The following is an 18,044-nucleotide window of genomic DNA, read 5'->3' as shown; positions in this document are numbered from 1 at the left end:
AAAAGGGAATTGATGCTACCAAGTTGTTTTGTTTCTTTTTGCATTGTGGCCCAACTGCTTTCCCCTTCTCTCAGTTGCAGGGAAAAGGAAGTGCTTCAACGGAAAAAGGGGAAGCAAAGCAGTCCCAAAACTTAATTTATGTTTCTCTCCTCTCATGAGGTGAGAAGTTTCTATAGCAGCAGTTTGTACCAATAACTAAAACAGGCAGGTTTGGTGCACAGTTGTCTCAACAAGAGACATTATTAGATCCTCAGACTGATCAGTTTGAGGTTCTCTTGTGTGAACTAATTGCTGTCCTGAGCACACCCAGCCCAAGGAGGACAAACAGCTGGTAGTTTAATTATTTCTTGACAAAGCGAACATTCACATTAGCCTATAGGAAGCCTTCAAGCAGGGCCTGAACACAGCATTGGGACCTGTGAGCACCATGATGGTGACCCCCTGAAATAAAGTGATTAGTCAGATTTTAGACCTAAGCAGAGGGACACGGGTGGCACTGTGGGTTAAACCACAGAGCCTAGGACTTGCCGATCAGATGGTCGGCGGTTCAAATCCCCGTGACGGGGTGAGCTCCCATTGCTAGGTCCCTGCTCCTGCCAACCTAGCAGTTCAAAAGCACCTCAAAGTGCAAGTAGATAAATAGGTACCACTCCGGCGGGAAGGTAAACGGCATTTCTGTGTGCTGCTCTGGTTCGCCAGAAGCGGCTTAGTCATGCTGGCCACATGACCTGGAAGCTGTACGCCGACTCCCTCGGCCAATAAAGCGAGATGAGTGCCGCAACCCCAGAGTCGGTCACGACTGGACCTGATGGTCAGGGGTCTCTTTACCTTTTAGACCTAAGCAAGAAATATTTATGGATAGGTTGTAGCAATGCTGTTGACTGTTCCAATACAAAATATGTTAGGATAGGAGTTAAGTTTCCTTAGCTGTGTGACATAGCTTTTGCTATCGCTGCAGAAGGGGAAAGTATCTCCAGGTTTAAATGGGGATGGAGCACGAAGAAGAATCTCTTTCAATGGAGAAGGGGAATTCACTTAATGGTTGTAAAATTGCCCGGTACACATATCAACAGCTTCCCTCATGGAGCTATGCCGGTGTGGTTCTACTTCACTTGACTACCCACACAAATCAGGCACCAAAACAAACATTTTTGTCTGCTTTTCCAGGTCAGCCAGAAACACCCATTGCATCATTCCTGGAAATATTGTACACTAACATTCATTCAAATAATGTGACTGGCAGGGGTATGGGTTATTTCTTTTTAAAGCAGACATGGTTTTCTCTGTGGGGGGCAACAGTGTCATATAGAAATTGTATTAAAACTGGCCTTTGGGAAGTCTGAATGAGGAGTCTTCACCCTCAGTCCATCGTGGGTTTGGCTGCCTCTTACTCTAAAGAGGTGTTTTATTGTCTGTAGCCAATGGGCAGTAAATTCAGACTATTGCAATTGCCAGTTAAAGAAGGTCTCTGCATTGAGGTAATGTGCTGTGTTTGTACTGTTAAAACAGCTGCTTTCCGGAGCTCTGGTCTTTGTGCTTCCAATTCCTGTGGGAGGCAAGAGTCACTATATATAGGAATGAATGGGATTCAGGCAAAGGGAGTCCCGTTTTAATTGCTTACTTTTGTTTCTTTGCCAAGAGTGCCGCACTAATTTGAGAGCTGGGACCCGGTCACAGACTGGGGGGGGAAATTCTGTGAATTAGGAAGTGGTCTGAGGTGTAACATTTGTCCTCTCTTGTTACCAGGGAGACTGTCAGACGAGGGAGGAAGCTGTCGCGCTGGGCGTTGGATTCTGCAACAATGGCTTCATGCACCATGGTAATTCATCAATATCCCCTTCTCCTAGCCAATTAACAGGGACCTCACATTGTCTCATTAACCAGGAAATGTGGCAGAACCTTCTGCTGCGTAATGTTGCCACCAGTGCAGAGTACGAAACGGCTACCGAACCGGGCCTGCAAGATGGAAGGAGAGCCAAAAGCCAAACCATTTTGCCATCTATATTAAAATTGCAAGGTGTACACAAACCTGTAGGGTATCTTCTGCTTCATGCAGAAGATTATGCAGCTGGAAGAAACCAAGGGGAGGGCCTCTACCACCGGCTCCCGGCTGATCACTGTGCATAAGCAAAGGGCAGTTGTGCCACAGGAAAGTGTGTCCTGAAAATAGCTTGCAAATAACTTTGGTTGACCGATGACGGTGATAGACCTGCCAGGAGTTGGGCCATGGCTCTTCTTGTAGGCCAGAGCGAAACGCTCTGAGGGGCTGCATGGCAAAGAGGGAGTCGCAAAGTGGGGAAGTGGGTGTGGCTAAAGTATAATATGGCTACATTCAATTAAAAAAATTAAGGACACATTTTGGGTGGATTGGGGATTGTGACATCACAGAAGGGGCCCCACAAAAGCAGTCAAATCGAAAAATAAAATAGAAATATAACAATTTCATTAAAATATAATTATTATTGAAAAGACAAATCACTTTTTTTTGGGGGGGGGAGGGAGTTCCTCATAAAAAAAGCCCTCTTGGGGGACGTGAGTGAATTTATGTGGTCTCTTTGCCTTGCTTATCCCCACCTTCCTGTGATACCCCCTACCTATCGTTAGGGGGTAAAAGCAGGAAGTAAAAACAGAGCGCCACCACTTCCAATTCATTTCTCTGAGGGTTGGGGTGTGTGTGTTAAATCAAGGTAGAAAGGAATTAGTAATTAATAAGAGGACTTATTTTTATTGTTCAGTTTGTTTCAATAATAATTTATTGAAAATTTATCTCAGAATTCACTTATTCTGTCTTTGCCTCTTCTGTAAAGTCTGAGGTAGATTTTGAGCAGATCCTCCGCCTGTGCTGGGGCATAACAGTGCTCCTCTGGTCCATTCCAAGCAACTGATAAAACATTTCTCTTCAAGCACGTAAGGGAGCAAATTAGACCGAATAGGCCTCACACACCATTGCTTCCCATTCAGCAGTGAAGATCTGCCCCCAAATGAAAGCCGATCTCCCCACATCCAGCCATTTCCTTACACCTTTCCTTTGTTCATGGTGCAGCTCTCAGACCCCGAGCCCATTGTCAGGCAGCTTTTGATTAATGTCATTCATTTCCCTCTTCTTTTTCTGTTCCCACCCCTGCTATTGTATTCTAGACACTGAAGTGGCCCCAGACATCAATTTGAGAGCTATAAAAAGAAAGCTGTTTCTAAAAAGGCAAACCCTACAATTTGAACCTCCATGTGTGAAAACTTAATCATTTTTAATCTTCCAAATGTTCTCTTTGAATCACGGGTGTGTTTGTGTCTTTGTGACTAAAGCTCTACATGGCTTGCAGTATGTATGTTTTAGTAAGAAGATAAGCAGGTAATAGCTGAGATTTAGTTTTGCTACATCAGTAGTGGGTGGAGTTCATGATATATGATGTTATTGTATACTATTAGACCACTGGTTCATTTTGTCCCTGCTAACCTGCAGTTACCCTCCATGGTCTTAGGTAGGGGCCCTTTCCATCAGTCCTGCCTAATATCATTTACATTGAGATGCTGGCAGGACTGGCTCCAGGTTGGGCCCTCAACAAAGGCTGGCAGCTGCGTTCTTGTGCCAGGCCTGTATTCTAGGTATTGAACTTAGAACTGTCTCCACTCACAAACATGCACTTTCCTTCTACTCTGTTCTTTGTTCAGTTAGACCAAATGTCACAGCAATGGAGAGGTGACCACAGGGTGTGTTCATATATAGTGCTTTTGTTTAGGACGAACTCAGAAAATAAAAGGAAGAAAACAGAGAGCAGCTTGTGGTATATGGGTGTTTCCTCCTGATCTGGAGAGTAGGAATCAAGGCAGTGGCTTCAAGTTACAAGAAAGGCGATTCTGACTAAACATTTTTTTTGGGGGGGACTTTCTGACAGTAAGAGTTGTTTGGCACATACTCCTGTGAGAGGTTGTGGACTCTCCTTCCTTGGAGGTTTTTAAGCAGGGGTTGGGTGGCCAACTGTCATGGAAGCTTTAGCTGAGATTCCTGCATTGCAGGAGCTAAGCCTTGGGTCCCTTCCAACTTGTAAGATTCTATGATTCTATCAGGTTGCATGCACAGCCATGTTGGTATAGTTTGGAGCAGCCCAGACCCCATGTCTGGATTCTGTTTAGAGTTAGCCCATCAACTGCATTGAGTGGCTTAGAACCAGTCCAAGGCTAAATGTCTGGAGCATGACTCATCCATCCTCCCTTTTTCTAAGGAATGTGTGTATGCGCAAAGGCAAGGCTGCATTCTGCATCATTGGCAGGAGTGTCAGGTATTCACTGAGAAGAGATTTTCTGCTCAGTGCAAGGGATCAGCAGAGAACCTGAAAGCTACATGCTGTATGGGTTCAGTATAGTACAGTGAGCTAGCAAGGTAAAGTGCTAGTGGATCTCTCTGTATACTTGTATCCTTACAAGGTTTACTTCTAAGTCGAGAAGAACTTTATTATAGCAGATTAGTTCATGATGTACCAGCATCTCTTAAAGTTAATGTAGCTAGGGTGTTCATGCTTGTCCTGTGCATGAGACAATAAACACTTTATACTTTGAACTGAACTGACATACCCTCCAATATTTCTCTAATGAAAATAGGGATGTCCTCTTCAACAACAACAACAACAACAACAACAACAACAACAACAACATTATTATTCATACCCTGCCCATCTGACTGGGTTACTCCAGCCATTCTGGGCAGCTTCTGACATATATAAAAACACAATAAAGCACTGAACATTAAAAAACTTCCCTATACCTCGGGTTACAAACACTTCGGGTTACAGACTCCGCTAACCTGGAAGTAGTACCTCGGGTTAAGAACTTTACCTCAGGATGAGAACAGAAATTGTACGCAGATAGCGGGAAGCCCCATTAACTAAAGTGGTACCTCAGGTTAAGAATGGTTTCAGGTTAAGAACGGACCTCCAGAACGAATTAAGTTCGTAACCAGAGGTACCACTGTACAGGGCTGCCTTTAGATGTCGTCTAAAAGTTGTATAGTTACTTATCTCGGCTCAGAAGTCGCATAGTTCCATATCCTCCAACATTTCTCCAATGAAAATAGGGACATTCCAGGATCAAATCAGAAACTGGGACAACTTCTGTAAATCCCTGTAAAATAGGGACACTTGGAGGGTCTGAACTGAGTGGGAAAGGAGTTTTCTCAACTGAGAATGGATTGGGAACTGACTACTGGAAAGCATGAAAACTCTGATGTTCTGCTGGACCTGTGCATACTCTGCTGATCACACTAGTCCAAGTGTGGTGCAGTATCAACAACAGATGGTGGCCAAAGTCTATCAGGTTATGGGTCAACTGACTTCAAGTCTAGCAAGCCGTCTACAGATTTCCATTATACTTCTTCCACACATCAGCTGTTATAGCTGCAACCTGTGGCATGGCCCCAGAAGATGAAGGAGTATATTAGGACATGACCTCTCTGGTTCAATGAATTCCAGCCAAGAAAATAGTTAAACCAAAAACAAAACACTGCTGAAGGAGAAGAGACACAGCTGAGAAGTTAATGTAGTTCTATGGCCATTCTCTTATCTTTCTATGGAGTTGGCTGGCCTTTGGAAACCTCACAATGGACCTATGTTTACTAACTGGAGTTCTTCCAAGACATGGATGAAAAGCAGCCGTTGTTTCGTGTCCTCCCTTGGATATTTCAAATTCTGTGTCAGCTACACACAGCCTAGACTCATGCCCGTCTGCAGGGACAGTGTGTCAGACCTACTGCAGAGGAGAGCATGTTTGTCCTACTGGGACTAGCAGGATAGGAAACGGCGCTATCAGGGAACTCTGTGGAGGTGTTAAGAGTGGAGAGATGTGATTCAGAGGGAAGGGGTCATGGCTCTTTAGCATCCATCTGGTAATCATGTTTGCCTTTCTCATATGCAAAGCAAGGTGTGATTTTTTACAGTGATTTTTTAAAAAACACACCACCCTATTTATTGCCCTTTCAGAAAGTTCCCATTGATGAGACAAAAAAAAAAAAAAAAAGCTATGCGCTTCAAAATGAGTTGCAACGTGTCACCTTTAAACCAAAAACAATTCTATCTATGTTGCAAGAGAAAAGTGGATATATAGAATCCTACCATGTAACTTCATGCATTGGGAGGATCAGACTAGTGGGTTAGATAGTTGTAAGAACAAAGAATATATGATTGTCTGTTGATGTTGGTGACCTGTTTGTCATTGTTGTTGTTGTTTTAAATGGCAATGTTGCTTTTATATTCCTGTTGTGCTTGGCATGTACTGACACATCTACCTGCTTCCCACTTTTTGGTTTCAAGTTCTGGAGAAGAGCGAATTCAAAGACGAGTCTCAGTATTTCCGCTTTCATGCCGATGAGGAGATGGAAGGTACAAGTTCCAAGAGCAAGCCATTGCGAAACGACTTCAAGCTGATTGAAAACATCTTAGCTAAAAGCTTGTTGGTAAGGAAGAGCTTCTCACACACTTACTACTTCTTTTTTTAAAAAGCCCATCATTATGACTGTGTGTGTATGTGTGTATGACTAGATTGTAGATTGTGAAGCTCTTGGGGGAAGAAGCATGTCTTTGCCAAGAGATATATTGCAGTTTCCTCTCCCTGCAATGTTAACATGTTGTTTGTCTGATTCATATGTAATCTGTGAATTGGCTATCACATGAACAAGGAAGAGAGCTGCTGGTCCTGTCCCAACTCTGTATGTGCATCTGCCTCTGACCCTTGATATCCATGCTTTCTGCAAGGGGTGCCTGCATGTGACCCACTCAATCTATTTAGGCTTTCCCCATGAACAAGCTCCCTTTCCACATGTTTAATGACTCATTCATTAGTATCCCTTTGCAGACAACACACTGAATGGAACGGTACCGCCAGTGCAAGTTACCTTGGGAGAAGGCTCTCTCCTTCTCCAAGCAGTGGCCTTCTGCATGGATAGTGGGTGCACAGGGCCGTGTTCAGGAACATATCTGGAGTGTTTAGCCTCCCTATCCCCCTTGACTTCATACAGTGAGAATCAAATCTATGCATTACTCCATCCAAACTTATGTGTTTTGGTCATTCCAGAGTGTGTCATGGAATACTGACAACTGATAAATAGATCCACGAGCTCTGTGGGATTGGGTCGTTAATGTCTCTTAAACCAGTTTTAAGTGAAAACAAGTAAGAAGAGATTACAGCGGTACCTCTGGTTGTGAACGGGATCTGTTCCGGAGCTCCGGTTGGATCCCGAGGAATTCACAACTGGAGGTGCTGCTTCCTGAAGGATACGTAACCTGAGGTGAACTTAAGCAGAGGTACCACTGTATTTTGGAACACAATGTGAGGGCATTTTCACTTACAGAACTGATGTCGATTGTGTGTTAGTGCTTCTTAACCATGTGTGCACAAAGCAGTGACTTCCTTTCCACTTGTTTTCTATTCACATCTGTATTTCTAGGTATCTCAGGTCTGTTATTCTGATTCTATAAGCTCTAGCTCCATTCTGTTGCACTTTTGAATGGATCATTTTATAAGTCTTGATTACCTTTTTCTTTTTCTGTCTAAACAAGCTTATTTCCTGACAGCGGGCCTGTGCCACACTCTTTGCGGATAATAGCAAAATGGAAGAGCAGTAAAGAGTGCCTGGAAAAAGCATGGGAAAGGATCCAGAGGTCCATTAAGGAGAATAAGTGTATCCCAGTGGATGGCTTCAGCTGCCCTTACGCTACTGCTCTGTATTTTTCTTATTGCAGCAGACATGCATTTCCGCAGTGTTGTTTCTTTCCCCGCTGCTTCCTTGCCTTTGCCCCTCCAGCCACACTGCTGATTGCAGCTAGCAAAGAGAGAAAATGAGTTTTCAAACTTACAGTCTGTGCACTGTATCATACTACTTACTGCTGAGTCCCTTAATACCAGGAGGTTGTTAAAAGAACAGTTCCGCAATGGCCACCCACCCTTCCCTCCCAATTTGAAAAAAAAATAGACATATTTCTCATTTGCTATGCATTGTCTACAGATCTGATTTATTTATATATGTTTAGAAATATTCATTGGCTGCTTTTTAAAGCCAAACCCATGCATGGTATATGTAATTAAAACCATAAAACAGTAAGAATGCAATTAAAATACATACACTGCAACAGAATATAATCATCATTTAAGAGAAGGCTTTTGTAAACAAATGGATCTTTAGGGCCTACTTCAAGGTCTGCAGTGAAGCAGGGACTCTTGGGGATTTCAAATGGAACAGGAGTTTCACAAGCATGAACCTTTTCAGCTGATGCTCTGTTTTGCCAATTAACTCTGTGGTCCTTTAAATGATCTTTAGTCATTCTAGTCATACACACTTAAATGATTCTTTAAAGTCAATACATGAAGGAAAATATGTTTTTTATTTGGACAGAATAGGAAAACCTCCTCAAACAGCAACAACCTCCCCCCCCCCGCCAACAGTAAACCTTCTTACACCAAGAAATAAGCCCAAGGGAACAATTCCCTCCACCAGACTTTCACCCACATACATACCAGATCAACCGTGGGACACCTCAGCAGTGTTTGGTCCATCATTCTCTCTCTACTCAGCCATCTTGGCCTCCACCATTTGTACCTGCCTCAACTAGGTGGGGCTGGATATCTCTACAGCTGCCACCTGTGCCAATTAGGGCTCCTAATCTGGGCAATCAAGCCCCAGGTGGGCCACCCTCAAGGGCACAAATGCTCCTGCGAGGACTCACAGGAAGGGTTGGCTGCATAAGGCCAAACCTACACCTCCTTGGTTTTTCTTATTCATTTCCCACTAAATGCTCTTTTCTTGCAATTTATTGCATTTATAGCCCACATTTCCTCCAAGGAACTCAAGTTTGTATACATGGTTCTTTGCATGTGCATATTCTCTTCTCTGCAACGCTGTGTGTGAGGTTGGTTAGATCGAGAGTTGATCCCTAGCCCAAGGTCACCCTGTAAGTGGACTTCATGGCTGAGTGGGGATTTGAACCCCAACTCTTTTGCTCTGCTAGGTCCTTGACCAAGGCTCTAACCACTATGCCACACTATATTTCCTTCAGTACTCAGACAGAACTACAATGTCACTGGAAAATGTGATTCTTCCCCTGAATACCATATTCAGTTATTTTGTGATTACTGTATGTAATGTGTCATGTGCCCATCAGTTATGTTGTTGTTGTTTTTTAAAAATACTGTACTCCTGCTAAAAACTGTTGTTCTTATTAAAAGAGTTTTCTTCTGCCTTTCCAGCAAACTGAAGTTCAGGGCAGTTAATAAAACAACAATAACAACAACAACAACTTGAAAGACTTTAACTGTGCCTTTCCAGCTGCAATTCAGGGCAGATTAAAATAATTAAATAACAAACAAAAAGTCCTGTTCAAATAAGCAATTCGGAGGAATTATTGACCAATTATTTTTAGCCAGGCTTTTTTTTGCAAAGGGGTCACAAATCCCATTTTGTGCCACCTCACACATTACCTTTTCAGGTGTGCATCTAGGACGTGCTAAGCATGTGTCCTAGACTGTGACAAACAGGTATTTGCAGGCAAACATGTTTGAAAACGTGCTTGTCATATACTGTAGGTACTTCACCAGAGAGCTAATTTCATCAGGGATCACTCCCTGTTGAGTTGCATACTCTGTGGCAGATCTGGTTTGAAGGCCATCTATGCGTCTGAAGAGGCTCTTGGCAAAGTGCACTCTTGGTGTGTCCTCTCCAGTGGGCCCTGAACAGGAAGGAACAGTTAGAATTCTTTGGTTTCTAGGCTGGGACGCTGCCTTGCGTTGCAGGAGCATTCACCAATGTGGTGCTTTCCACAGCTGTGCTGGCTGGGGCTGATGGCAATTGCAGTCCATAACATCTAGAGGGTACCAGGTTGGGAAAGGATGAATTACATCATCTGCACCTTTATCCATCACTACGTTCCTTCTGAATTTTAAACAAGATGGATTGTCTCAGTCGAGTGGCTTTTGAAATGCGCTATGTTGTATTTTTTTGCAACAGATGCCAAATTGCATAAGGAGAAATCAACTGCCTCTCTATTCCCCCTTGTCTTTTATCCCCTGTTCTGACCTAACACTGGAAAGAACAGCTGATGTTTTCTGCCAAGTGACATGTGCAGATGCCAAAAGGCAAATTGTTCCAGTGTGAAGCAAACACTCTTCAAACAAATACTTAATTTCGTTTGCTTGTGCAATTGTTTCTGTTCATTGGCATGAAACATGAAATGCTGGAAAAACATACAAAATTCTCTACATAGTTCAGGAAAATTAAATCTTAGGCCTAATTCCAGATACTAAAATTGTACCAGTGTTAGGATATCTCTTTTGTTGTTCATAAATGATGGCTTCAGAACTGGAATGTAAAGACTCTGGGGTTGATCTGGGAAGTTTCATCATGAAACAAATAGACCTTCTACAGAGACGGCAACTTATGCAGTATCCAGTAGCCCTGTTTATTTTTATGCGTGTGTTTATTGAAAGCACTTATGATCTACCATTTAAATTAAAATACTGTAATAATAAGCCACCATAAAACATGAAGCAAAACAGCAAGGTAAAACCACAATAGAAAAATAATAATTCAGAAACAGAGTGTATTAAAGAGCCTCACTCTTAATTATTATTATTTTTGGAAAGCATGGGCAAATAAAGTGGAACCTTGGTTCCCGAACTTTATCCATTCTGGGAGTCCATTTGACTCCTGAAATGGTTTGAGAACCAAGGTGTGGCTTCCGATTGGCTGCAGGAAGCTCCTGCAGCCAATCGGAAACCGCAGAAGCTGCAGCTGATGTTTGGCTTCCAAAAAACGTTTGCAAACTGGAACAATTACTTCTGGGTTTGTGCTGTTCGGGAGCCAATTTGTTCAGCATCTAAGGTGTTCGGGAACCAAGGTTCCACTGTAACAACAACAACAACATTGGCCTGGTGCCTGAAGCTTCAATATATAGACTTATCTTAGGAGGAGCCCGGCTGCATCAGACTAAAGGGCCTTCTAATGCAGCCCACTTGCACGACGCCATCAGTGCTCTCAGTTTCATGCTCTCTGGTAGCTTGCAAGAAGAGGCATACAACATCTGGTACCAGAGGCAATATATAGCCACCACGACTAGTAGTCACTGAGAGCTTTATCCTTCATGAGTCTGCCCAATTCGCTTGTAAAGCCATCTGTGCTGGTGGCCATCATCACGTCTGGGCACAAGTCCCATTTAAGTCAGTGGGGCTGACCTCCCAGTAGACATGAATAGGTTGCGCTGTCAGTCTCACAAGGGAGGTGGCTAGTGAACAGCCCCTGCAGCAGCGGCACTACATTTCAACGGAGATCAAGCCAGGCATTTTGGCCTGCTTCAAACTAATATGCAGGAGGGCAATGTCCAGGGCCCTTCCTTCACAGCAGAGTTCATCATCATGCCCCAGTCCTTTGGTGCTTTACCTTAACCTTCCCCAACCTGGTGCCTTCTGAATGTTTTGAATTGCAACACCCTTCAGCCCCAGCCAACATGGCAGGCTGGGGAAATCTGCCTTAGAAAGTATCCTGACAACCTGACAGCAATTTAACACAGAGTTTTTGCATAAGGAGAAGACCCTTAACAGATGTATGGGTAGATCCTCACTGAAAAGCAGATTGATAGTTAATCAACAAAACTTATTTTTTAAGGGCATAGGCATCTCCCAGCACCCCTACGCCTTGGCGGAAGAACTGATAAAAAACAGCAACGTTACTCGGCCTTGTGGTGAATTGCTTTTCCCTTTTAACTTCATTTTTAAATGTGAAGAGAGGTTAAACTGTTATTTTCATTGAAACTATTTTAAGCCACAGTAAATGACCAAGACATAGTATTAAAAGTACTTTGCTTTGTTTAACTTGCCCAAGGGTCAAGGTTTCCTGGGGCTTTCCCCACATGAATCCAGTCAAATTGTAGAGCTAATTACAGCTCTCGCATCCCATTGCTTTGAAAAAACACTGTTGTGGACATGCTTTTTTTTCAGGCAGGCAGGCAGGCAATCCCCTTGTAGCCTCTCCAAATGAAAAAATGGCAAGCTGGAGCAGATGAGTCCTCCATCCAGTTTCAATTGGCTCCAGAACTTATGGGCACAAAGGGTGGATTGTATTGGAAGATGAAACCTGGGCCACTTGTAAGGCTAGTGCTTCACCAGTGAGCGGTGAGCTCTTTGTGGTGAACAGACTTGCTCAGTGTTGTTTGGTAAGCAGGGTTTTTTTTCTTCTTCTGCACTGTCTCCCCTTAACTTCACCGGCTCCTGAATCGGCATTGTCTTGCTTCTTTGGAGCCAGAGGTAGTGTTGTCTTGTATATTTCAACTCCTGCCAGGAAGGAGGCTTAGTTTCCTTAATCTTCTGCCATAATGAACTGCTGCAACAAAAGGAAACTGGTGAGCTAATAGCACTGACCCACAAGTACATAATGACCTTTGTATCTTCTAAGCACTGCAAAAAGGAATTGTAGCAAACTCCTCTGCCCAAACTCTAACCCAACATTCTTGTGATGTTTATTACCTAGCAGATCATGTAAAGGTTTGATGCAATCTTGCAAATTTAAATTTTGTTTCTTATTAGAATTTTATTATCAAATTCAACCAATCCTGCTACGCAATTTATAGGACAAAAACACAAAACAGAGAACATATTATTTCATTATTTCTTAGTTGCTTAACACGAAATTTTAAAAAATCTAAGCAACTTACAAAAAACTGAAGCAGAGTAGTCACCATAGATTAAGTTACCTCAGGTTAAGATTCAGTCCAACCCCCCAGATACTGCTGAGTAGAAACACTTGTGCTGACATTTTTATGGATCTGGACTGCTAGTATTCTCCATGGAGAGAGTTTCATAATGTGGGGGCCGCGGCTGGAAATGCCCTGCTTATCCTCACCATCAATTTCACTTGCAGTCTTAAAGGTTAAGAGCGACACCTTGAAAAATATACAGAAATACATTGGGAGCCTTTTCCGTATGAAAACATGCAGTTTGCCTCATTTTGAATAAATGGAAGTTTCCAGGTAGTTTTCAAGAGCAGCCTCACATTGGGGTGGGTGGGCAGGGAAGGGGGATTTGGTTGGAAGTTGAAACATACATAAATGAGAGATGTTGAGACTAGAGATGCTAGTGAATTTCTTCCTAGTCAAGGTTGGAAGTGGAATTTGGAGACTGAAGCATACCTCAAAATCAAAAAGAGCTTTAAAAGCGCCAAAATTTTCCTTCTGCTCAAATTTTTGATTTGAGCTTGTGGAGAATCCCACTGCCATCTCCACCACCCTCCCACATCTTTCAAAGTCCACATTTCCTTCCATCCCCAAACAAAAAATTACTCTTCCTTTCACTCAGATGCAGAAAAGAACAGAGAACATTATCCCACTCCTTTGTCTTCCTCTTCTCTCCCTGTTACCTCATCATACTTCCTAATACTCTGATGAGGTTCAAGGGTCTAAAGGAGGTTCTTGCCCATAGTAACTTGTGTCACCCTATTAGCAACAGTGATTGGTTGACAGGGAGGAAGAGAAAGAGAGAAAGCCTCTCCCTGCTATTGTATCCATGAACCTTCACTATTGCCCCCCACTGGGACAGTGAAGAGGGGCAGAGTGGGACAACATGTTTATGAGAAGTTTTCCTGACTGTTTCCTTTTTTCCTGTCTGATCTGGCAAACCAAATGTAACCTGCTGGGTTTTTGAGCATCCTGCCTGTTTTTCCAGGCTCAGGCAGGTGAGACACAATACATGGCTTGTGGGCTGCATTGGGCTTAGTAGTCACGTTGGCTTACTAGTCAAAAGACTGGAGGCCAGAGCTAAATGGGGCAGGACCATTATTCATGTGTGCACCCTGCTCACATGTGAAGTCTGTGCACATCTCTCTCTCTGTGTGTGTGTTAACTGTAAAAAGATTGTGGGGGAGTGCGATGCTATCCATTCTCCCTCTTGGGCCTTAGGCTCTCTGTGGTTAATTGCTCCAGATGCAATTCTCCATTCTGTGATCTAATGCTGGAAATGAGCCAGGATTGGAGGAAAGTGCTTGAGGCAATGGACTCAGGGGAGACAAGTGGCGGAAGGGCAAAAAAGTTCTACATCTTTCTCCTTTGTGCTGCTTTTGCACAAAGACCTATTCATATCCATGTTTCAGTGAAGCACCTATCTGCCACTGTTGTATCTGGTTTGGTCCTCAATCTTGGGTGCCCATAGATTAATCCTGCATTTCAATGCGTGTTGTGTTGCAAGAACAACTGTGTTAGGTCTCGTGTGTGTGTGTGTATATATATATATTCATGTTAAGGATCAGGAAGAAAGAAGACACTAACTCAGTTCACATGTCACATTAAACCATAGTTAAAAAATAACAATGGTTGAATGTAAACATTCAGTGTGATGGTGCTACTGAAGTGTTCATCCTGTGTTCCTACCCCACTACTGTATCATTGGGAAACAGACCAGAGTTCAGTTCGTCATGACATCCAAACATAGATTCGTGGTTTGTTTGCTTTTTCCAAACCAACCACAAGTGGCCCAAGGTCTGTTCTTGGCTTACTGCTTGGTTTATTTTGAGGAAACAAACCATGAGACCCTGTTTAGATATCATGACAAGCCAGCAGAAGTGGAGTGCAATGAGAACTTTACAGTAGCATGGAGCCGCAAGCTGTGCGTTCACATTGAACCATAGTTTGTTTTAAACAATGGTTTAATGTGACATGCAAACCATGCCATTGAAACAGCAACCAACAATTACACAACTGAGGACCAAACTCATTGGTTGGTGAAACAGCTCACAGGTTTGTCAAAGTTATTTTTTTCTCTCTCATTCTTTCCAAGGTTTTGCCAGAAGAGGATGACTATGGCTTCGACATAGAAGACAAGAACAAAGCCATTGTGGTGAAGTCTGTTCGACGAGGGTCACATGCAGAGGTGAAACCTCCTGACATTTGTAAACATTTGCCTTTTCTGCATTAGGAGGTGCTTTGAAGTGCCCCAAAAATAACATACAGGAGGTTATTTCATTTTAGTAGCATCTAGAAGGCCACTGAGGATCTTCTGTGATTCCTGTTGCAGGAAACTGCTTTTGTGCATTGTTAGGCGTTTAGTTCCTTTATATGGCATTCTTTCAGAGTAATTTAATTAAGTGATAAGGCAGCAGGCTCCCCTCTGGCCCAGAGCGGCATGCTGTGTTGCAAGACATGAAGCTGACCACAGGGAAGCTGTTTTCAGATCAGCATCAAACAACAAGCATCTGCACATGGCTTTTTTCCTCCTGCAGAGCTAATAACTTGGGATGGGAGTAGGGAATTTAGGTCCAGAGAACAGCGTAGGATGAAATGGTTAAGCATCCCCTATCCAGGACCAAATTAACAGCCCTTCATAGCTGCTTTGAAGTTAAAAACAACAGCAACAGGAGATTCTGGTCACCAATTTCCCATGGCACATCTAGTTGATTCCTCAAGGCAAAAGCATTTATGTCAACTGGAAAATTAGTGTCATCTGTGTAATAGTACTAGTTTAATCTGCCTTTAACACAAGTCTGCACACCAGTGATCTAGACAATAAATTAAGGAAAGCCCAGCACAGTGGACCATGTTGAGAAAGTGAGAGAGCAAAAGTGCAACACAACTTATGGGGTAGTACATTTTGGTCAATAAAGCTTGTAATTTCCCCGCTTTCAAAATTTCACCAGCAGTGGCTGCAGAAATAGATTGGTGGTTTAAATGACACCTCTAAGATAGAGCCATGTGTGTGAGCATCTGTGTGATAGTGATTTTTTTGCTAGGATACACATTTATAACAAACATGTGCAGATAATGTGGTATTTTAAACACTGCCACCACAGACACCGAGCAGGAGGACTATGTGCACATTGCCAAAGCATGGTGGTCTTGGATTATGGAAATGAATGGGAAGAGGAGAGCTAAAACCTTCAAAGCCAGCCATGCTATCAATCTGTAGTTTCCCAGGATGTTCACAATAAAGGATATGTACTTACTAACAAGAGTGGATTCATAAAAGTTGGGTAGACTGATGCAGACAATATATGGCTCCTTAACTCAAGACCAGCATTGTCTGCCTTTGCCACCCACATAGTGCATTGGTCTGATGTATTAAGGGGAAAATGTACATAAGCCACCAATTGTTCCCATATTATGTGAACACATTTAAAGGACAAATTTCATAAATCCACTCTTGTAATTTTGCTGGTAGATGTTCACTGTTTGCAAAAGTCACCATTCATTGGGCAGATATAAAAGTCTACAAAGTGCATTATATATTGGAGGTAGTCGTACAGTGTACATTGTGATGGTTGCATATATGCTCAGGAACAACTCAAAGATATTTCTAATTCTGCATGCATGCAGCGCTCTCTCTTTTTGGCAAATGTTCCTGTTTTGCAGAAAGTTGCTAAATTTGCATTCCTTGTTTGAAACTCAGTATCTGAGGCTTGGCAGATTCTGAATATTTTGGTACAGTATATACTAGGTACAGTATATACAGGTGCAGAATCATAGGTGTGCTAGAGATCACAAGAGAGGGGAGAAATAGGCAAATTAAGCAAAAGTGTTACATCCTTGGAACACTGGAGCCATTTGTAAAAACTGGCTCTATAGTTTCAAATGCACACTACAGAATTTATTTTATTTTACTTTTATTTTTGTAATTACCAGTACTGACTACATTTAAATGTTACACTAGGCCGTGATTTAGCAGAATGCAAGCCTCTTGGTAAGCCACTGCCTGGCAGATAATCCCTTCGTCATTTCCTTGGAGAGCTGCCCATAGAACATTTCAGTGTTGGGGTGGGGAGGGAAATCTCTCTGTGTTTTGAGACTATAGAACACACAATTTGCAAAGGAATCTTTGTCTTGACCTTCGAAGAAAAACTTGCTTTGACCATTTGCCCTTCTTTCCCATTTGGCCTTAAGATACTGCTTTAAATATGAACCCAAGCCAAATCCTGGTGAACAGGAGAGCCATCGGCTCAATTCGCAAAGATTTGAAACCTAGCAGTAATGCCTTTTATTGCATTCTTGGGCTCTTTAATTGCTTTTTGATACTACAAAGCTATCTGGCATATGGTTCCAGGCCAGCGCAGCAGCTGCAGACCATTTGGAAAACCCTCTGGTGGCCTGATGCTCTCCAGGGAAGGGAGGGGTGGGGAGAACAGGGTGCTCAATAGAAATACATTTTTGGCTCCCCCCCCCGGCAGTCTTTATAGTCAGTACTGAGCTAGATGAACCAATAGTAATAGTCTGAATGTGGTAGCGCCCACATTCTTATTGCTGAGCTTTTAGATTTCATTTCATTTCACTTTTAATTTGTATACCACCTTCCTATATTACTATACACGATGATGGTTTACAGCAGGCATAGGCAAACTCGGCCTTCCAGATGTTTTGGGACTACAATTCCCATCATCCCTGACCACTTGTCCTGTTAGCTAGGGATCATGGGAGTTGTAGTCCCAAAACATGTGGAGGGCCGAGTTTGCCTATGCCTGGTTTACAGGATGAAGACACAACAAAACAGACAGCAAAGATTACACACCTGATAAAAATCTGATCCAATACAAAAAAGTGAAGCTAAAAGCATAACTTTAAAATAAACCACATAAACAAAATAAAGCAATATTCAGTAATCCATTAGATTAGAATATACAGTGGTACCTCGGGCTAAGTACTTAATTCGTTCCGGATGTCTGTTTTTAACCTGAAACAGTTCTTAACCTGAAGCACCACTTTAGCTAATGGGGCTTCCCGCTGCCGCGCGATTTCTGTTCTCATCCTGAAGCAAAGTCCTTAACCTGAAGCACTATTTTTGGGTTAGCGGAGTCTGTAACCTGAAGTGTATGTAATCTGAAGCGTATGTAACCCGAGGTACCATTGTAATAGTAAACAAGGGAAGCATTATGAGCCGATTGAGTAATTCGCCTTTAATGCTGGAGTGGCTAGCCTTCTTTGGTCCGCAGGCCACATTCACCACTGGCCAACCCTCCAGGGGTCACCTGCCAGCTGTGGGTGTGGCCAAAGACATCCCATGCTCTCTCACACCAACATGCATGGAATACGCAAAGGGTG

The 18,044-nt window shown here is 42.9% G+C and overlaps 1 protein-coding gene across 1 annotated transcript in view; it reads left to right on the top strand.

Moving 5' to 3' along the window:
• The window catches only part of PREX1 (phosphatidylinositol-3,4,5-trisphosphate dependent Rac exchange factor 1), a 223,706-nt gene that overhangs the window by 165,086 nt on the left and 40,576 nt on the right, over positions 1–18,044 (top strand). The window contains exons 15-17 of the mRNA XM_053394201.1: positions 1,747–1,819; positions 6,300–6,442; positions 14,797–14,889. Of these exons, the coding sequence (XP_053250176.1) occupies positions 1,747–1,819; positions 6,300–6,442; positions 14,797–14,889 (309 nt within the window). The remainder of the gene's footprint in view (positions 1–1,746; positions 1,820–6,299; positions 6,443–14,796; positions 14,890–18,044) is intronic.

The sequence above is a fragment of the Podarcis raffonei genome, chromosome 6 (genome assembly GCF_027172205.1).
Source record: "Podarcis raffonei isolate rPodRaf1 chromosome 6, rPodRaf1.pri, whole genome shotgun sequence".
NCBI classification, from domain to species: domain Eukaryota; kingdom Metazoa; phylum Chordata; class Lepidosauria; order Squamata; family Lacertidae; genus Podarcis; species Podarcis raffonei.
The sequence above is the reverse complement of the archived record's forward strand: the minus strand, read 5'-3'. Positions and strand labels throughout refer to the sequence as shown.